The sequence below is a fragment of the Rousettus aegyptiacus genome, unplaced genomic scaffold (assembly GCF_014176215.1).
Source record: "Rousettus aegyptiacus isolate mRouAeg1 unplaced genomic scaffold, mRouAeg1.p scaffold_m13_p_6, whole genome shotgun sequence".
NCBI lineage: Eukaryota > Metazoa > Chordata > Mammalia > Chiroptera > Pteropodidae > Rousettus > Rousettus aegyptiacus.
Window position 1 is genome coordinate 13,692,237 of NW_023416309.1, and position 19,977 is coordinate 13,712,213.

At 35.0% G+C, this 19,977-nt stretch overlaps 1 protein-coding gene across 4 annotated transcripts in view; it reads left to right on the forward strand.

Annotated features, from left to right (window-relative positions):
* Nucleotides 1–739: 739 nt before the first annotated feature.
* The window catches only part of PPP3CB (protein phosphatase 3 catalytic subunit beta), a 44,071-nt gene continuing 24,833 nt past the window's right edge, over nt 740–19,977 (forward strand). For 3 of the 4 annotated variants that reach the window (XM_036223819.1, XM_036223821.1, XM_036223820.1), the window contains exons 1-8: nt 740–954; nt 12,868–13,068; nt 13,776–13,900; nt 16,471–16,582; nt 18,399–18,544; nt 18,811–18,950; nt 19,054–19,131; nt 19,236–19,330. In XM_036223819.1, the coding sequence (XP_036079712.1) occupies nt 870–954; nt 12,868–13,068; nt 13,776–13,900; nt 16,471–16,582; nt 18,399–18,544; nt 18,811–18,950; nt 19,054–19,131; nt 19,236–19,330 (982 nt within the window). In that variant the 5' untranslated portion in view covers nt 740–869. The remainder of the gene's footprint in view (nt 955–12,867; nt 13,069–13,775; nt 13,901–16,470; nt 16,583–18,398; nt 18,545–18,810; nt 18,951–19,053; nt 19,132–19,235; nt 19,331–19,977) is intronic. The other variant, XM_036223822.1, reaches the window with a different exon arrangement.

The window sequence follows — 19,977 nt, forward strand, 5'->3', positions numbered from 1 at the left end:
TGGATTGAACAGCCAGTCAGTTCTTGTCCCATTATCCCCTTCTCCATCAATGTCCACCTCTATAAAGGTTCCCTAAGTCACCTGCGAACAGATTGTGTATTTGCACAGAAATGCCGCATGAGGTGTTTCTTATGAGGAACTAATTTCCAATTCCTCTGACTTCCAAATCTCTAATTTCTGAATAAATCAAGGAGGAGGCTGTGTCCTTTTCAGGTGAATTCTGTAGACTCTGAAAATTGTTTCCTTCCTTTTCCATTACCTGTTTTGATTCTCAACCCCTGGAACCTACCTAGTCTGCTCTACCTGTGTTCTTAATTCTGTGCCTTCAGACTTGACAATTCTAAGTGTTAAACACATGGGCCAGATTCTCAAACTGCATTTTGAACGGTCACTTCTCTGTAGAACCTGCAATGCCGCCTCTATTTCTCTTGTTCCTTACTAACCAAAGTACTCAGATCTGAGAACCAAACTGTTATATATTTGTTTTTCTGTTAGTAGGAGATTCTGACGTTTGATCACGTCTCCCGATCTTACTGAGAGCTCCATGAAAACCTGCGTCACGTTCCCTATTTACCGCAGCAACTAGCTACGGACTGCCCTCACTCCTCTCTCTTTGGTTTTTGCCGGCCCAGAATTTTAACCTGATCCCTTGGCCCCCTCCTGTTTCTCTAGCCTCAGTAATTTTGCCCAAGTTCCTAGAGGCTGCCCCGCCCCCGCCCCCGCAAGCGCGGTGCATGCCGGTCTTAGCCCCTCTGTAGGGAAAGAGGGTCCGCCATGTTCCCCGGCGGCGCCGCCGCTTGGCTCTGGTAGCCGCCGCCCCCGCCCCCAACCCCGCCCGGCCCAGCACCTAGCCGAGCCCCGGGCCCAGCATGGCCGCCCCGGAGCCGGCCCGGGCTGTACCGCCCCCACCCCCGCCCCCGCCGCCCCCTCCCGGGGCTGACCGCGTCGTCAAAGGTGAGAGGTGGACGAAGCCCTGGGGGCCTGGCCTGAGGAGCGGTGTGTGAAGGCGGGCGGGAGACCGTCCCCTCCGGAGCGGGCCCGGAAGGGCGGACGAGTGACTGGCTGCCTCCCTTGGGGAGTGGCCCCTGGGCGGGCCCCTGCTGGGTTGGGCTGTGTTGGTGGCGGCGGCTCCGCGGTCTCTCGCTTGCCTTCAGGCCGGGGCGGGGGTTTTGCTCTCCAGGTCTCCTAGCCGAAGGGGTGAGGCTACTAGCTGCAGTGAGCCCCTTTTCCTACTCGGCCTGTCAAAGCGGCCCAGAGGCCGCGATTAGCTTCCTGCTTCGCGACAGCTGCTCGCCTGTCTTGCCGGGGTGGACCGAGGGGCTCGAAGACCTTCAGCGACGCGGGGCCGGGCGATGAGCAGTCAAATCACTTCGGCTTTGGCCCATGCCTGCTCCCCAGTGACAGCGGTCTTCGCGCCTAGTTAGCGCCAGCCCCAGGGGTTTGCGCTTGGCCTTCAGGTGTCACCCCGCGCGGAAATTGGGGGAAACCGTAAGGGATTCTATAAGGGTGAAAGGACGAGGCAGGATTTGGGGGTCCTGGCTTTAAATGTAGAACAGTAGGAGAAAAGGCAGCGTAAAAGACAAAAAAAAAAAAAAAAAAAAAAAAAAAGCCTCTTGGCTAGGAAGAGGCATTTACTTAAAAAATCGTCAATACTGTTTGGTCAAAGGCCAAACGAGATTACCCCTCCCCTTCAAGACACACACACACACACACACACCCACCAGAGAAAAAGTTAAATACTTAGCTGGACAGAATTTATGGATGTTTACCGACAACAGGTCAGCAGATTAATTTAAAATAGAGAAATTGAGGGCCGATTGAGAGTTAGAATTTCCATGCTCTCTGGGAGAGCTCATCAACTTCAAATACTGCTGTGGGGGTGAAAAACAGAATTTGGAATCATTTTTCTTTACCACGTAGCTTGGTCAAGAAACCGAAATCATTTTAGAATAATTTTTAATATTGTATTATGTTTATTTTTGAAAGATACTTTTTTTCATTCAGCTTCTCAAATATGCTGGCACAATGTTTAAAAACTCCTAAGTCCAGTTTTTAAAATCTGACCATACGTGTTTCCATTAAAATATTTGAAAATAAGAAAACCTTTTTTCTTTGTGTCAGTTTTTCAATTTAAGCCTCCGTTAGTAATTTTTAAAAACTGATAGTATATCCAGCTGGGCCAGGCATTGGAATGAGCTGAATAAAGAGTTTATGGAGTCCTTGTCCTAAGAAATCTTTTTAAAAAGAAAAAAAATTTGATAGTTCAGGCATTCATCCTATCATGAAATTTTGGAGTTTTGTGGGGATTGGAGCAGGAGAAGCCACTGTCGCCTCATTTTCTGACTGTAACGCATTCATTTTCCTGGACACTTTTCACTTTATTAGATGGGACAACCAATCACATTCCTGAACAATGAGTTTATGCTATCCTTATGCTTGCTTATGAATCTTCTTGTTTCTTGTCATATATATGGTAATGTTTTTCCTGTAGTGCTTTAATACAGTAAAAATAAGATTTCAAACATAAGACATCTTGCTTAGGTGTAAGTTGTGAAACCAAAAGTCGTATTTGATTGGTATGGAATAAAAGTAATTTGATTTAGATAAACTAGGAAAGGAGCTTGTTGATATAGAAAATTACAGTTGAATAGAGCTCATGGATATAAGATCTCATGTATTCAGTAGTATGTTCTTCATCAAGACAACTTTTATTTTTTTATGGAATTTGTTAGCCAGTTGGAATGGCCAATATGGATCACACATTTATGAAGATGATTTGCAACAAACTAGTTCGCACTGTTCATGGAGTCTCATCTCTGACTTTATTGGAAATTATCAGGAGATTCACCTTTCATATAGAAATCCACTTTCAGATTTCATTTTCAGGCTTCATTCTCATTCAATAATTGTACCAAAATGTTACATATGATAACAGGATATGTGACCACAGTTCAACTCAAGTTTAACTTGTTAAAATCTGATTTTTAAAAAGTCAAATTAGTGCTAGTTTTGCAGCTTTACCATTTCATAGTAGTAATATTAATGGAGACCATCGTTGGCATCGAATGCAAGTAGTCTTTTACTCCCGGAAACTTTTCCTTATTGTCTCTTAATTTTATGCTCTTACACTTCTAGTCAGGACGCCTATTGTTACATAGGTTTTGAAGGAGATATAGATCTTTCTGTGTTTAATATCAGTTGCCTAAAATTTACTTCATGTGCAGTTTGAGATTTTGGAATACTGTAGATATTCATGTATTAATGTGCTTAGCTCTTCACTGAATTTATTGGTGGTGATTAGGTTTTCTGGTTAGTTAAAGCAAATTTAGCTCTGAGCCAACTCCAGCTGCTGGCTCTGGTCAAATTCTTCTGTTTAAAATTGATGTAGCCCAAGTGGTTGAGATGAAATAGTATGCCCTCTTAAATATTTTCTGTTAAGCATTTTTCTATTCTTTAGCTAAGATAAGAAGTTGGAAATAAGAAAATAGAAACAAACTAGGAAAAACAGCTATCTGCACAAAATCCTGAATTTACGTATGCTGCTCTCCCTCTTCCTCCGAACATTTGCTTGACCTGAATTGTCCAGATATTTCCTTTTCTTTCCAGATACTTAAAAATGTGCTCCTTTTTGTAAAACTAGACTATCTCTTGAGATTATTACATGTTAGTCTTGATATAAAAATTCACCTTTATCACTTAGATTGCAATGTCTGTATTGTATGTTCATTTTAGCACACACAATGTGACTCGCCGTTTTTGGATTCAATATATTTTCTTTATTTCCTAGATTATGGTAACCTCATCTTTTAAACTATCACATTTGCAGATTAAACCAAAATGCTAAAGTGTGTGTGTGTTTTATTTTTTTAAAGCTGTTATAGTTCTAAAGGGTAGCCTTATGATTTATTTAGGTTCTGTTGCTAGCTGCCCTGCTTTTTTATCTCAGGTCATTTGGCTAAAGTGTTTTCTAGTAACTTAGCTTTCTTAGGATTGCTTATTTTTCATTACAGATTTTTAGATGAATCACATAGGTCTTGGGGTCAAGTGTAGCTCTTCAGTGCTTCTTGCTAGTTCTGTTTCATTATATTTTAAACCAACTTGAATTTTAATTTTAATTTTTGTTTTCAAAATCTATTTTGTGGACTTATCTATCTAAAAAGGTAAGTCTTAAAAATGATTTTTCTTTTTCTTTTTCCCCTCATTAAGCTGTTCAGCATGCTAAAATAAATTTTCAGTACCATATGTCCTAGAGAAAGCGAAGGAACAGAGTTTGTGTGTGAGAGAGAGAGAGAGGGAGGTGGGGGAGGGAGATAGAGAGGAGGGAGAGGGGGAGAGAGAGAGAGAGAGAGAGAGAGAGAGAGAGAGAGAGAGAGAGAGAGAGAGAGAGAGAGAGAAGGAGCTGATAACAGAGAGAAAGAAAGAAAGATGGAACATGGTGGTAACAAATCATCTTAGAAGGAAATGTCAAGGAGGAAATACAGCTGCTCGATAGTGAGGCAAAAGCTCCAGGTTCCAGAGCTATTGAATGAATTGGCAAGAGCTGTAAGGAAAAGTTTGGTGGAAAAAGCCTTGATTTATTAAATGAGGTGTGTTTTGGTGCCAATCATGACTTTATTTCATCACAAAAATGTTTATACACAGAAATGAAATAAGATGAAGCTGATTGGGCATCTTTTGTACGTAAAATTTATATCAAAACCTCAGAATAATCAAATAGCAAATATTTATTAAACGCCAGCTGTATGTTCAAAATTGTAGGAAAACAACCAATATAAAAGATAAACTACAGTCTTGGTCTTTGGGGAAATAAGTACTCCTGAAAAGTTATATAAACCATAAGGATGGGTATAATTAAAAACTGCAAGCTAAAGGGCAGATCCAGCAAGTTGTTTGAGTTCAAAGAAGGTAGCGATGACTCTAAACAGGAGTGGTCTAGCAAGAATTTGTAGAGGAGGAAGGAGGCCTTTAAAGATTGGTAGGATATCAATAGGCAGAGGATTAGGACCACTTCTTGTATGTGACATTTATTGAGTACCTGCTTTGTACTAGGCATTATACTAGGCATTGGGTATACAGAATTGAATTAGATAAGTGAGATTCTTTTGAAGTGCTGGCAGTCTAGTTGAGACATTGTGAATAAATAATACAGCGAATTAGGTACAAAGTGCTATTGGAGCTATAAAGAAGGAGTTGACTATATTACTTGGAAAGCATTACTGGAAGATTATATTTTCAGGTGGACCTTGAAGACTGAGTAGAATTTCTCACAATAGAAGGCATAGAGTTTTTTTTAAAAGCATGAAATAATATGACAATAGTGCATAAAGTGCTTGGCAAGTAGTGGCAGGAGATGAAATTGGAAATGATCTTTTGTACACCACATTGAGATATTAAAACTTAAACTAATAAACAGCATAATCTCTGTATTATGAGCACAGGTTCTAGAGCCAGGCTGACTGGGTTTGAATTCTAGCTCTACTTTAATACTTAATAGCCTTTTCACAGTGTACAGAATACTTAATATCACCAACCCTTAATTTTCTAATCTGTAAAATAATGTTATGGAGTTTTTGAGGGATTAATGAAGATAGTCCATGTAAAGTGTAAAGTGTGTACCACATTGCCTACACTGGCACATAGTAAGTACTCAACAATGATAGCCATTGCCATTATTATTATTATTGAAGATTTTAAAGTAGAGGAGCGACCTAAAATCTTGGTTTTTGAAAGCCTATTGTGTGATATTGTGTAGAACAAAATATTAGAAGGGGACAGGCTTAAATCAGCGTGTCAGAAGATTAATGGTATAGTCCAAATGCAGAATGACCAAGACATGAATTAAGGGAAGGAGAGATACCAGATATGACACACATTACAAGTAATGTTAGAAGGTAGATATGTATTGAATCAGTGATTGGGTATGAGAATGAAACAGGTGGAAGAGCAAAACTTTTTAAGGAAGAAAGCTAATTTTGCTTTAGAGATTGATTAAATTGAGCAGTTATAGTTAGAGAGGCAAAGATTGGAATAGCATGTAAAAAACTGGGAATGGTCAAATTGAGAAGGACCTGGAAAATAAGTTTCAGGCTATTTTTTCCCCCTTTATTGTTTGCTTTAGAGATTGATTAAATTGAGCAGTTATAGTTAGAGAGGCAAAGATTGGAATAGCATGTAAAAAACTGGGAATGGTCAAATTGAGAAGGACCTGGAAAATAAGTTTCAGGCTATTTTTTCCCCCTTTATTGTTTCGTCCTTAAGAAATTGCCCAGAATTTTTGAGTGAGTTAATCTAGCTGTGCTTTGTACAATCAAGAGGGAGGAAAAGTAGACCTTAGTTATATTTTTCTAGTACACAGAGTGGTAAGAACTTGAATTAGCTAGCATTGATAGTAGCATGGAGATGTAAGAAAATGAGTAGAATTTGAAGAATCGTTGGACTTTGAGACCAGAAGTAGAACGACACCAAAAATTTAAGTCCGAGTGACAATACGATACCATAACAAAAATGAGCCAGGAGGGAGAACCAATTTTGAGGGAAAGGTATTCACAGAACAACAACAAATTAAAAGGAACCTAAAGGATACCTTGAAATTCTGAAGACAGTGCTGTAGGATTTATTGACTCTTTCCTTAGAGTACATGGCCAGTGCATGCTGCTACCCCTGGCAACTGTTTTTCATGTTAGGAGTCTTTTGGGACTCTTAGTCAGAAGAGCATTATCATTGTGTTGGTATAAGACAGGTGGTACTGGAGTAGCATTTTGAAGACCTCAGTTTTAACTATGGCTCTCCCCCTTACTAGCTGAAACACCTAGAGATAGTCATTTAAGTTCTCTGAACCTGTTATCTCATTTGTGAAATGGAGATAAAACCTGCCCTACCAAATTCACAAGATATCTCCAAGAATCATATAGGATTATACATGTGAAAGTACTTTATAAACTGTAAATAAAGTACTATAAATATATTGTTACTGCTATAAGTTTGTGTCAAGATCCACAAGTATTTTAGAAACTATATCAATTAAATAAACAATTATTAGTATCTATGTTTCAATCACTAGGTATGTAGAGATGAAAGACATAGCCCCCTCCCTTCAAGGAGCGTATAAGCTTGTGTGAGAGACATATTTATAGTACAGTTAGTAAGTGCCATGATATAAGTGTGTATCATATGCTATGCTATGGTACCACAAAGGAAGAGGCACCCTTAACCTAGTCTGGAACGTCAGAAAAAGTTTTTAAGAATTGAAACACTGAAGTGAGATTTAAGGACAAGGAGAAGTTAGGCAGAAGAGGAGAATAGTGGCTTTCAGCTGGAACTGCTATCTTGCAGTAAATCACCAAAATGACCAACACAAAGGGAAATAGGAGAGGCATCTGCTATATATTCTTTAGGCCTTTTAGAAAACATGGAGTAGTTCCTTTGGCCACATACATGTGAATCTATAAGAAATGTGATATTGTAGACATCAAGGGAATGAGCACTTTTCAAAAAAGAATGCCCCACAAATGTTACCATGGCAAAATGGGAGGGGTCTACAGTGATACCCAGCATGTGGTTGGCATCATTGTAAACAAACAAGGGCAAGATTCTTGCCAAGAGAATTAATGTACATATTGAGCATATTAAGCACTCTTGAGAGCCAAGATAGCTTCCTGAAATGTGTGAAGGAAAATTATAAAAAACAAACAAACAAACAAAAGAAAAAAACATGAGAAAGGTCCCTTATTCAACTGAAGCGCCATTCTGCTCCACCAAGAGAAGTACACTTTGTGAGAGCCAATGGAAAGGAGGCCGAGCTGCTCTATGTAACCCATTCCCTATGAATTCATAGCATAAGTGTAAAAAGTAAAAGATCTTTAATTGAGTAGGTGTCTCTCTTCCAAAGAAACATTTAAAGAAAAAAAAAAAGACTGGAGTAATGTACCCCAAAACAATAATGCATACAAGGGTACAGAGATTTGGAAAAAAAAAAAAAAAGTGTCCATAGTATAGGATGTACCTGGAATGTGAGGCAGAGGCAAAAGATGAGGGTTGGAAATGTAGGGGAGGGTCATATCACAAGGGATCTCATATACCATATTAAGATAAAGAATTCAGATTTTATATAATGAAGCCAGTCTTGAAACAAAAATGTTAAATTTTAGAAAAAGTATTCTGAGTGTTGTGGAGCATGGGCAGAATTAAAAAGATTGTGGTAATTCTAGGGGGGAAAAAACTCTCAGGATCAAAGACACAAAACATATCAGAGAATTATTTAAGACCTATTGGTCAGGTAGGGTGAAGAAGGAAGAGACTTCTAGGATAATTCCTTGATGGGTTACTGTCTCAGTGATGGTTTAGAGGGAAAGGTCATACATTACGTTTTGGATATATTAAGTTTGAGATATCTGTGGGATGTCCAAGTGGAGATGTTTAATAAGGATTTGGAGTTTAGGGTTAGGTTCTGGACTTGAGCAATCTTTTTGAGAGTACTCAAAATACAGATTTTAGTTGAAGGTGTGGTTATGAATGAGATCACTAATTTAGAGTAGTGTGATAGAAGGGTGGAGGATAGAATCATAGGACACACACTGACATTTAAGGATCAGGACAGCAACTAGAAGTCCATGAAGTAGGTCCGTCAGGTTTGACCAGAATGGAAGAAAACCAGGGAGTGATTTCAGGAACCCAAGAGAGGATAGATGTATGAGGTGGAGAAATAAACAGAAGCCAGATAAATACGGATTGTGGGAAATAAACAGAGAAAATGAAGATATCTATTGTAGATCACTTTTTCAAAATAAGGGATATCCACCTTTACATTTCTTCCTATATCAGGGAAGAGATGTTCCTCCCATCAATACTAAACATTTTGTCTGTGCTCTAATTCCCACTCTCCACCTGCCCCTAATTCTGTTTCTTCTGCCTCTTGACTCTCCATTGGGTCTTTCCTTTGGACAGATAAACCTACTTAGGTCTCTGTGATCTTAAAAAACAACCCAAACAAGTAACTGTCCCTTACTCTTCATTCCTTTTTCTCCCATACATATCATGAGTTTCATGTGAGAGAGGACTAGAAGTTTAACAAATGGCAGAGTCAAGGATAAAGGATCTAAAAGGCATGTACCTCAAAGGAGGGGGCATTTTTTTCCTCAGTGGAGTGATGATGTTGGAAGTGGTAAAGGGAAACTAAAGAATACTGAAGCCTTCATTGCTGAAGTAGGAGAGTGTGGAAAAATGAGCAGTGTCCTCCTTGAAAGAAATGTGTGAGAAGTGTTGTCCTTCAGGGGAACTAAGATTTAATTAAGCTACAGAGATGAAGACGGCATTCTCTGAAGAGCTAATGTGTGTGTGGTGGTGAGGAGGAGGGTTTTTTGTTTTTTAATAATGCAAATTCTGGAGGCTTCAGTGAAAAGGATTGGGAGAACAGCCAGAGGATGTCATGGTGTGAGTAAAAGAAATACAGAGAAAATTTCAGAGGTATAGATGACAAGAGGGACTTTATTTTCAACTGTTGCAATAATGGCAATGATAAGAAGCATGGGCATCCGAATGATACTTTGGAGTAAAGTTCAGTTGGCACAGGCTGCAACCCAGTTGCTGTTGGAGGTCTCATGGGGTCACAGTTTATAGCCTTTATTTAGAATTGTGGAACATGATTTCTCAGGATTCCTTACCCAGTTGCAGAAAAAGTAAGATATATGCCCCTCCCACTTCTCTGATCAGTCTGTGTTCCTGGTTTATGTTTCCAACTTCCTAAATTACAACTTTTTCTAGGTCTTGTTATTTAGCCACCATCCATTAAATCTGAATGAAAATATCCTGTGAATGTTATTGGCTACAGATATGCCCTTCATGGCAAAATTTGGGTTAAAGGAAATTTTTCAACAGAACACTTCAGTCAAAATGAATTAAGTTTTCTAATGTTGGAAACTTGGTGATTTGAAGTGATTTGAGGTGATTTTTATAGCACTCCAGCTAATCTTCCACTTTAGACATTTCATTTATTGTCTGTTTGTATTACATTTATATACATTTATGTTCTGGTTTTCCCTATCACAAATATAGAAGAGTAGGAAAAATAGTCTAAAAATAAGGAAATATATACATATATATATATGAAAAAACCCTAGAAAAGCAGGAATAATTGGCTGAAGATGAATTAGAAATAAAAAAACCTTTTAAAAGCCTGAAAATAGATGGAAATACTTTAAAATGCCTTAGAATTTACAAAACAAAGTAGTGGAGAATATTAATTTTTGAAGAAAAAAATTAATCCTCTGTTGACCAACAGGGTCAATAATTAACCTCCAATTAGGCCAGATTCTATTTGGTCAGTTCGATTTTGCCAGGTCAGATCACCTACTACAGTTCCTTACTCCAGTTGCCAAAGAGCACATGCCTTTTTCCTCTTATTTTTTTATTTGCTAATATATTAAAACATATTATTTTGAAACTCCCATTTCTTCAAATTTAGTTTCGTGTTGTTAGAACAGCACTGCTCTGCTATGATTTTCACCTACTTTTATCTATGGTGACATTTCTTCACCCCTCAACCTGTACCTGTTCATTAAAGGTATCCCAGCTTGTCTTAAAATGTAAAAATATGCCTTGAGTTAAAAAAGAAGCAGAAAAGCATGGGTCTGTAGATACTTACTGATGAGTGTGGAGGCACTTTATGCTTTATTTTTTTTTTATTTATTTAGTTTTCAGATAAAGACATCTTGACTCTTAAAGAGAGGACAGCACTTCACTGTGATTTCAACAAACATTTAGTACCAGTGGTGACTGGCTTAGTGGGGAGGAGTAGGGGGTGGTCCCACAGATGGGTTTTTAGGAAGTCCTGTATTTTGAACGGAATTCAGTTATTAGGGGAATTATGTTGTTGAATGGAACAGTGTCTCTTTTTCTGAGTAGAGATAAAAATTCTCTTGGCCTATTGAGAAAAATATGATCCCTTCTTGATCTCAGAAATTTCTATTTAAGACATATTTGTACTTGTTTTTATAATGTCCTCAAACTAACTTGATTTATTTAGTAATCAGTTACTAAATTCCGTAGTTTAAAAACAATTGATTTACTGATGGGGCTAATTTGGTTATATCATATTTAGTGGTTTATTTAATCTTTAGTTGGAGAAAAACATACTTTAACAGATGTTTTTATTTTATTAGAATCTAGACATTCTAGATTTGAGGGAACAAAATGTATTTAATGCCTTGTTCGAGATGTAGTAAAGAGATATGGGAATAAATGTATTCTAATGAAGAGAAAAAATCAAGTTCAAGTTTTGTTTTTTTAAGTATGAAAAAAAGAAAGTAAGAGGGACTGGTGATTTCAGTGTACGTGCTGCCGAAGCAAGCTTGGATTGGTGATTTCAAACATTCAGAGATGGTTGACAATGCCTTAGTTCTTATCTCACATACAAGGGATTGAATTCTTCCTAATTTTTTTTTCCTTGTACAGACTTTTAAAGGATTGAGTTCTTGGAAAAAATTTTTTGTCATATGAGAACATGGTTATTTATCATATTTCATTAGGTAGTTGGTATAATTCTAATCCAGTCCTGTTTTTAGTTACTTTGTTTAAGTTGAAATATGAAGAAGCAGTTGGTTCTATACATTTCCAGCCTTCTATATAGTAATTGATCATCAGAATGATGACCCTAAAACATCAAAAATACAATAAACTATATGCCTGACTATAAAGTGAGGTTTTTCTAAAAACATTTTATTTCAGAAAAGGAGCTGCCTTCCATTTGAGTCTAATATGTAAACTCTTATTATAAATTTTTTTGCTTTATTTTGAAAAAAAAAAAAGAGACTAAAATGACTTCAGTGATTTTAAATGCATAAAGAGGTCACTGGTTGGATTCAGTAAAAAAGGAATCAAATAAATTTAATAGATATGTAGTAATTGTCCCTAGGTATATGACCTCAAATTGTGTTAGAAACCATTAAAAATAGACTTTCCTGTTTTCTATTCCATTTAACAAGTATCAGTTTAAAACAGTTCAGTTGGTGATTACTTGTGGAAACCTTAAGTATATACTACAGGAGTAAAAAGGCCAACTATTTCAGTAATAAGACAAATAGAAACTGTGGCTTAGGATAAATTTGTAGTGATAACCTTTTACATATGTTCAAAAAGTGCTTTTTCTCAAACTAAATGGAAGTGAAGATGATTTGCTTTTGAAAAATGTATTAGATGACTTAAAAAGTGACCTCAATGATAAGGCTTATACTGATGTTAAAAATGTGCATAAATACTTTGGATGAAAGTGTTTTGTGGAACATGTAAGTAGGAGAAAAAGCAGTATTTCAAAATTATGATTTATTGGTATTTGAAATCTATAAATGCATCTAAATTTAAATTTGAAAACTAAGCATTTGGCTATTTTATCTGTATTCCTAAAAGTCTCTATTCAAGTTAGCCAGAAAAACATTGTTTTTTATATTCTTATTAGGAACACGATAAATTGTCTTGTATTTGGGATTTCTTTCTATTCAGGCTTATGTGGTATTGTTATATTTATTGTACTTCGTTTAAGATGAAGAGTGCATAATATGTTTTGAGAGTTCTGCCAGAAAATGTTTTGGCTTAAAGAAAAAAGCTTTAGTTATCCTGAAAGAACTTTAATTTTGTGAGACAATTCATTTCTGTAATAATTTTCAACAAAGAACATGTTATATACAGATTAACAAAAAGCATAGTTTAATTACTCTTTTTTAAAAGAGCTTTTTGAAAATTAACACCTCTATCCAATAAATGAAGGAACAAAAACCAGCTTTTCAGTTTTTACTCTTATTTACCTAGATCCATGGATTAGCTTTATATTAATATATTAATAGTGATTTATTTTTTCTTAATTTGAAAAAATTGCAGCTGTCCCTTTCCCCCCAACACATCGCTTGACATCTGAAGAAGTATTCGATATGGATGGGATACCTAGGGTTGATGTTCTGAAGAACCACTTAGTAAAAGAAGGTCGGGTAGATGAAGAAATTGCACTTAGAATTATCAATGAGGGTGCTGCCATCCTTCGGAGAGAGAAAACCATGATAGAAGTAGAGGCTCCAATTACAGGTACACATATTTATATTTGGGATATTATTTGTATTATACCGTTATTTAGTTGCCCGGATATAAAGCTGTTTCCTCTTTAATCATATCGTATACTAAATAAATATTAATTACATGGACATTATCTTAAATTTTCAAATTATTTTTGATAATTTTTTTTTAGTTCTTTCCAGTTTTCAGTGAACAAACATGATCCTAAATAATCTGAGTCCAGAAGTTATTCTAAAATGCTATTGTGAAAGTTTCATTAGTTGTGTTGGCCATGATTCAGTTTGATTCAACAAATACTTATTTACTTTGCTTTCAGTCATTAGAAGTAAATACCTCAGTGTCATATCAGATACCAAAGATGATGATCATTTAGAAGTCAACAGAAAGTATCGAGTTAGATTAGAGATTTTACTGCCACCATTATAATTTTCTCATCCTAAAACACACATACTTGGTTTCCTAAAGAGGAGCTTTATAAATTTAGAAGAAAATTTTGTCACTGATTACAAATTTCATTACTTTTGTTATATCTTGTTCTAGATCTTGAGTACATGAACACTTGGGTACACATCATCCCAATCATGACTCTTCATAGATGAGTTCCTTCTCAGACATCTCTTGATAGAACTTACACTATCTCTATATAAAAGAAATTAGAATTTAAGTAAAATTTGTTATTTTGGAGGTTTTTTTCATATCTAATAATTTTCTTGTTTCAGTGTGTGGTGACATCCATGGCCAATTTTTTGATCTGATGAAACTTTTTGAAGTAGGAGGATCACCTGCTAATACACGATACCTTTTTCTTGGTGATTATGTGGACAGAGGTTATTTTAGTATAGAGGTAATAATAATATACTGTCATTTGATTTGCTTTTAAGTGTTATCATAGATGATTTCCATTAATTCCTAGTAAAATAAGTTCCTTTAAATACCTGTATTGGGTTCTTTTTAATACCTCTGCATTTTCTGAAGTTTTTAGGTAAAGCTACTATTTATTCCTCTTCTATCTTTCAAACTCTTCTGTTAATTTTCCCTTTATTAGTTGTTTACGAAATTATAATTGCCATTTTCCCAATGGGGATTATAAGCAAATCAAGGGGTCTTTATTGCCCTGTTACCTAGTAGCCCTAAGGAGCTAGTTCTGTTTATCTCTCTTACACCTAAAAGCATTAATTAACCCATGTGAAAAAAAAGATTAATTTAATTTTCTCTGATTAAATAAAGCACATTATAATGCTTTTATTGCTTAAACCCTAGTGCTTCTATCCTCCCTTCTGTAGCTGTTAAGACCCTAAGGTAGCATATAGAAACTTTTGAAATTCTGAAAATATTTGTTTGTTTTTAAAAACTTAAGAGGCATTAAAATGACCTGTTGATGATCACTTAATTATAGATGGGTTTTTTTGCTCCTTTTACTTTTCTAATTATATAAATAAAATCAGGTACATATAGAATAATTTGAATTTTCTAATATATACATTTCTCTTTTTAAATTTTATTTTAATTGTAAAATTGGTATACAAGATTATGTGTATTTTAGGTATATAACATATTTGATATTTGTATACTCTCCTTTTAAGTGAAAATGGAACCAAATTATAATATTTCTCTGTAACTTGCTTTTTTTCATACGTCCTTACACTGTGATGTATTCCAGGTCAGTAAATATAAATTTGTAGCATCATTTTTAAATGCTGCATTGTATTTAATTGAAGAAACAAACCACAATTAATCAATTCCTACTGTTAGACACTTAAGGTGTTCCCATTTTTTTGGCATTACAAATGATGTTTCATTAGGCCATGTTATTCATACGTCTTTGCATACTTGCCCAATTATTTCTGTAGGACAGATTCCTAGAGGTAAAATTGCTGGGTACAAGCTCTACCAATAGATACTTGTGTTGAGCATTTAATACGCCCCAAGCGTGTTCTAAGCACTTAACTCACATGGATTAATTTAATCCTCACAACAATGTTATGAGGTAAGTACTGTTATTTTATCCATTTTAGAGATGAGAAATCTGAGGCTTGGAGAGGTTAAGTATAAACTGCCCAGGTCACATTGTTAGTAAGCGGTGCAGCCAGGCAGTCCGACTCCAAGCCTGTGCTCTTATTAAACACCTCTCCTGGTAAATATTGAAGCTCTACCTAGCAAATATCCATGCTGGTTACTGTTGTTTATATCCCCCTTCTCCAGTGCTTTTGTCAACCTCCGTTCTGAGGTATGCTAGGACAGCTAATGGGGAAGGCAGTTTAGTGCTCTGTTCATCCAAATTCCCTTAGAAATGTTATTATCTCTGAGTACTTTTCATTCATAGTTTCATCATCAACCCCATAAGCCTTCCCTCAAGGCTTCGAGAAAACCAGTAAACAGCCCTTCTTAACAAAAAGATTGGGGGCTTTGACGAAAACAATAAACAATTTTGGGAAGCTTAGTTGGTAACTGATTATGTTGGTGTGTATATCCTTATATTATAGTATTTTTAGCTTGACTTAACACATTTTATTATTATAAAAGGAAAATAGCAAAGAATCAAAATAAGCAAAAAGGATAGGTAGAGTTTAATAAGTATTTCCCTGGTTTAATTAATTTTTTCTTGTGAATAAAATGAAGGATGAATAATTACATATTTTAGTATATCTTGTTAAAAATAAAGTGTTTTTTATTTTCGTGTATGATAATATAAACCAAGCTTATTTCCATATGAAATAGTCCTTCATTTTTTTTAACCAAATAAGTAAAATGTATCTGTTTCTTATGTTAAATCTATTTAAAGTATCTATTCCTTTATTCTGAAATAAACATAAAACATGGCTATTTTCTTCATTAGGCAGCATGGCCTAATGCTTAAGAGCTGAGGGTCAAAATCTTATCCATTGCTTACAACTTTTGTGATTTCAGACAAGTTACTTAAACTCTTCACTTAAATTTCCTCATTTGTAAAATAGAAATAATATTATATACTTCATAGAGTTGTTTAAAGAATAGGCGAAGGGGATTATTTTTATAGTGCTTGACACATTGTAAGTACTCAGTATATGTTAGCTGCTGTAACTTCTTACATTATTATTATTTATTGATATATCTATGGAGGATACAAATCCACAAATTGCTTTTACAGCAGTCCGTAAATCTAAAGTAGTTAAATAAATTGTCTCATTCATTCAACAAATATTTATTACTCTTCTACTGTTTGCTAGGTACTTTTCTAGGAGCAGATAATCAGAAGTGGATAAGATGACAAAGTCCCTGATTTCATGAGCTTATATTTTAGTATAAAGAGAAAAAGATAATAATGAATAATAGAGATTGTAAAGGTAATAGAATTGGAGGAGAAGGAGCAAAGATCAAACAACTACGTTAAACAAAAATGTAAGAGAAATTCACTGGAAACATTTTCTTTTGCAGTGTGTCTTATATTTATGGGTCCTGAAGATTCTATACCCAAGCACATTATTTCTTCTAAGAGGCAATCATGAATGCAGACACCTTACTGAATATTTTACCTTTAAGCAGGAATGTGAGTATTGCCATGAGAAATATTTTCACTTCCTCAATATTCTTTTGGAATGATGTGTGTAGTAAGTTTGAAGGCTTGACAGTGTAATATGTAAGAACAGATTTTGTGTCCAAATATATAAAGCTTTGAGGAAGATGGAAAAGAAGTCTCTAGTGTTTAATGACATTTTATTCAGTCACATGTACTTACAAACAGTTTTCAGTTTGGTATATAGCTACTTGTATATAGTAATGTTAAAATTACTTTTTCTAACAGGAAGAATAAAAATCAAAAGAAAAAATGTCACATTGGAGATTTTTGTCCCTCATATTGAGGCATTCCCATAAGGTTCTTAACAAATGATTCATCCTGTCATCATTGCAGATTGTTTCAAACATACTATTAATGAATTGAAATTCTTAACCTACAATGTATATCACATTTCTCTCTTACAGTATAGCAATGGTAATAAATAGCTATAAGCAACCACCTGATATAAAGCAATGTTTGGCCTTTTTACACACCTCATAGCTGTGCACTTGTTAAGTTAATTTAGTCTTAGAGTTAAGTTCTAAAAACAGATAATTTCAGAATGATCCAATAGTGCTTGCTTTGGCAGCACATGTACTGAAACATGATCCAATAAAGATCATATCAGTAGAGACTTCCAGTAAAAGGAGAAAAATATAGTGATAGGTGATGGCAGACATGCAAACTCATGCAACTTCAAAGATCAGGCGGGTAACATAAATGAATAAAAGATCAGACCTAAGAAGTGTTTGCTTGACCTAAAAGCAATCAAATTTTTTATTAAAACAGAGTGCTAGAAAACAAATCTGTTCGCAGGCTATCAATTTAGAACCTCTGGTTGCTGGATTTAGATTTTCTCATATTTGAATATTGTTAACAATATTAAAGAGAAAAATAGAAACTAAGTGGTTTTTTTTTTTTTACCTTTAGATAATTAACAAACCACCCACCAAATCCTACCAAAAAAAAAATATCTAGGAATTTAAAGCTATAAAGGAGTAAAGAAATGTGTATATCTCCTTAAAAATAAATGACAGTTTGATTTGGTGGCGTTTTGTCTTGTGTTATGTTGGCTTCTGACTTCAGTGCCCATTTTAAGCATTCATTGAAACTAGAAGAACCCTTCTGCTCCTCCAATATTTGAATAAAATCTTTTCTTTTTTTTACTTGGATGGACCTTGAGTTTTTTTGTGATGATAGCAGCAGTCTTGCCTGTAACAACAAAGTAGTCGCTGACTCTTAGAATAAAATAAAGTTTAAGACTATTTTAGCTTTAAGTATAGTTCTAATTTTGCCTTACTTGGTCTGTAAAGGTGAAGGGTTAAGCTGTTTTTAGAGAGTTGACTTATTTATTTTTAGTAATATTTTATGACTATCTGCTGCATACCTGAAATAAATTTAGATAGAGCAAATATTTTGTCTTCATAAGACCAATAACATTGCTTATCTTTGTTGATTCTTATAGAGCAAGATGCTTCCCTTTAAAAAATTACATATTGTAAAATTCATTCTTTATGGTGTTTAATTCTGAGAATTGACAAATGTATAGAGCTGCCCATCACCACAGTCAAATGATACAGAAAAGTTTTATCATCCCAGAAATTCCCTCTTGCTGCCTTTTTATAGTTACCCTTTCACCCACTCTCAACATCTGACCACCACTTGGCTGTTTTCTATGTCTATAGTTTTCTTGCCTTTGTTTTAATAGTCAATTATATATATATTTACATATATATGTATGTATATATATGTTTTCAAAATGATAGACTAGTAATGTAATTTTCAATTTATTTTTTTCTGTTTCTAGGTAAAATTAAATACTCAGAAAGAGTCTATGAAGCTTGTATGGAAGCTTTTGATAGCCTGCCTCTTGCTGCACTTTTAAATCAACAATTTCTTTGTGTTCATGGTGGACTTTCACCAGAAGTACACACACTGGATGATATTAGGAGAGTGAGTATATATTTCAGTTCCAAGGTTTGTCCTTATTTATGGTATTTTGTTGGATAGGGAGCAGAAGCTTCAAACTTCTCTTTATTGCCAACATTAGGTATTGGTAAAAATTAATATACTGATATTTTTAGGAAATATCTTCTAATCATTCAGAACAATGTAGTATGGACTGTATTCAAAATTGGTATCACTTTCCTATGTCCATTCTATTCTCACTTTTTTACCAGTTATTTCTGTTCTTTGTTTCTTTCATCTTTATTTCACAGTTAGATAGATTCAAAGAGCCACCTGCATTTGGACCAATGTGTGACTTGCTATGGTCCGATCCTTCTGAAGATTTTGGAAATGAAAAATCACAGGAACATTTTAGTCACAATACAGTTCGAGGATGTTCTTATTTTTATAAGTAAGGAAAAATATCCAAGATTAATTACATTTTAGTTGTTAAAATAGCATATGCTCATACAGAAAACCATTATTTTACTTAATTTACTCTTTTCCCCCCACAGCTATCCAGCAGTGTGTGAATTTTTGCAAAACAATAATTTGTTATCGATTATTAGAGCTCATGAAGCTCAAGATGCAGGGTAAGAATTCTGTTTCCGTGACCCAAATTAACACCTATGTACAAATCAAACTTAGTAACAATGATTGATGCTTTACGATGCATATTAAGCTATTTGTTTTGCAGCTATAGAATGTACAGAAAAAGTCAAACTACAGGGTTCCCTTCATTAATAACAATTTTTTCGGCACCTAATTACTTAGATGTCTACAATAATAAAGGTAAGATGTTGTTGATAAAAAAAATTGTTAAACAACTTAGCATTTTAATTGACTTATTTTTTGAAAATAGAAAAGGGGCATTGTTTGAATATCCGAATCTCATTATAAAAAAGTATAAGATATAAGGGAGGGGAGAGAACAAGAAATAAAAATCCAAAATGTGAAACTTAAGTCATATGTAACCATTCCATAACTCGTCACTCACAAAAGCTGTCTTGTACAAGAATGCTGAGTTAAGTACTTCAAGCAAAACCAAACATGATTTTCTCAGACTCCCCTTTCTTAAATCTTTCCACTTATAATCAAGAGAATGTTTTCTTCTTTGCATAAAGCTACTGCTGCTGCTTTGACCATTTTGTGTATTTGTACTGTATAGTTGTTTAGTTTATCATGTTTTTTGTTTTATGTTCACTGATCTAGGTTCTCTTTCCCTTTCTTATTCCCTACTTTTATCTCTACAGTCTTATCACTGCCCCATCAAGATTTGTAGTTGAGTCTTCTTTGATTAATTCTTTCTCACTTCCTTTCAGGGATATGTTCTTCCCTTTCCTTTCTTTTTACTGCTTTCTTCTTTTTTTTCTTTTATCTTTTTTCTTTACCTTCTGTTCCATTGATTTCCATTCTGCCTCCTTCCCTTTAAATTTGAT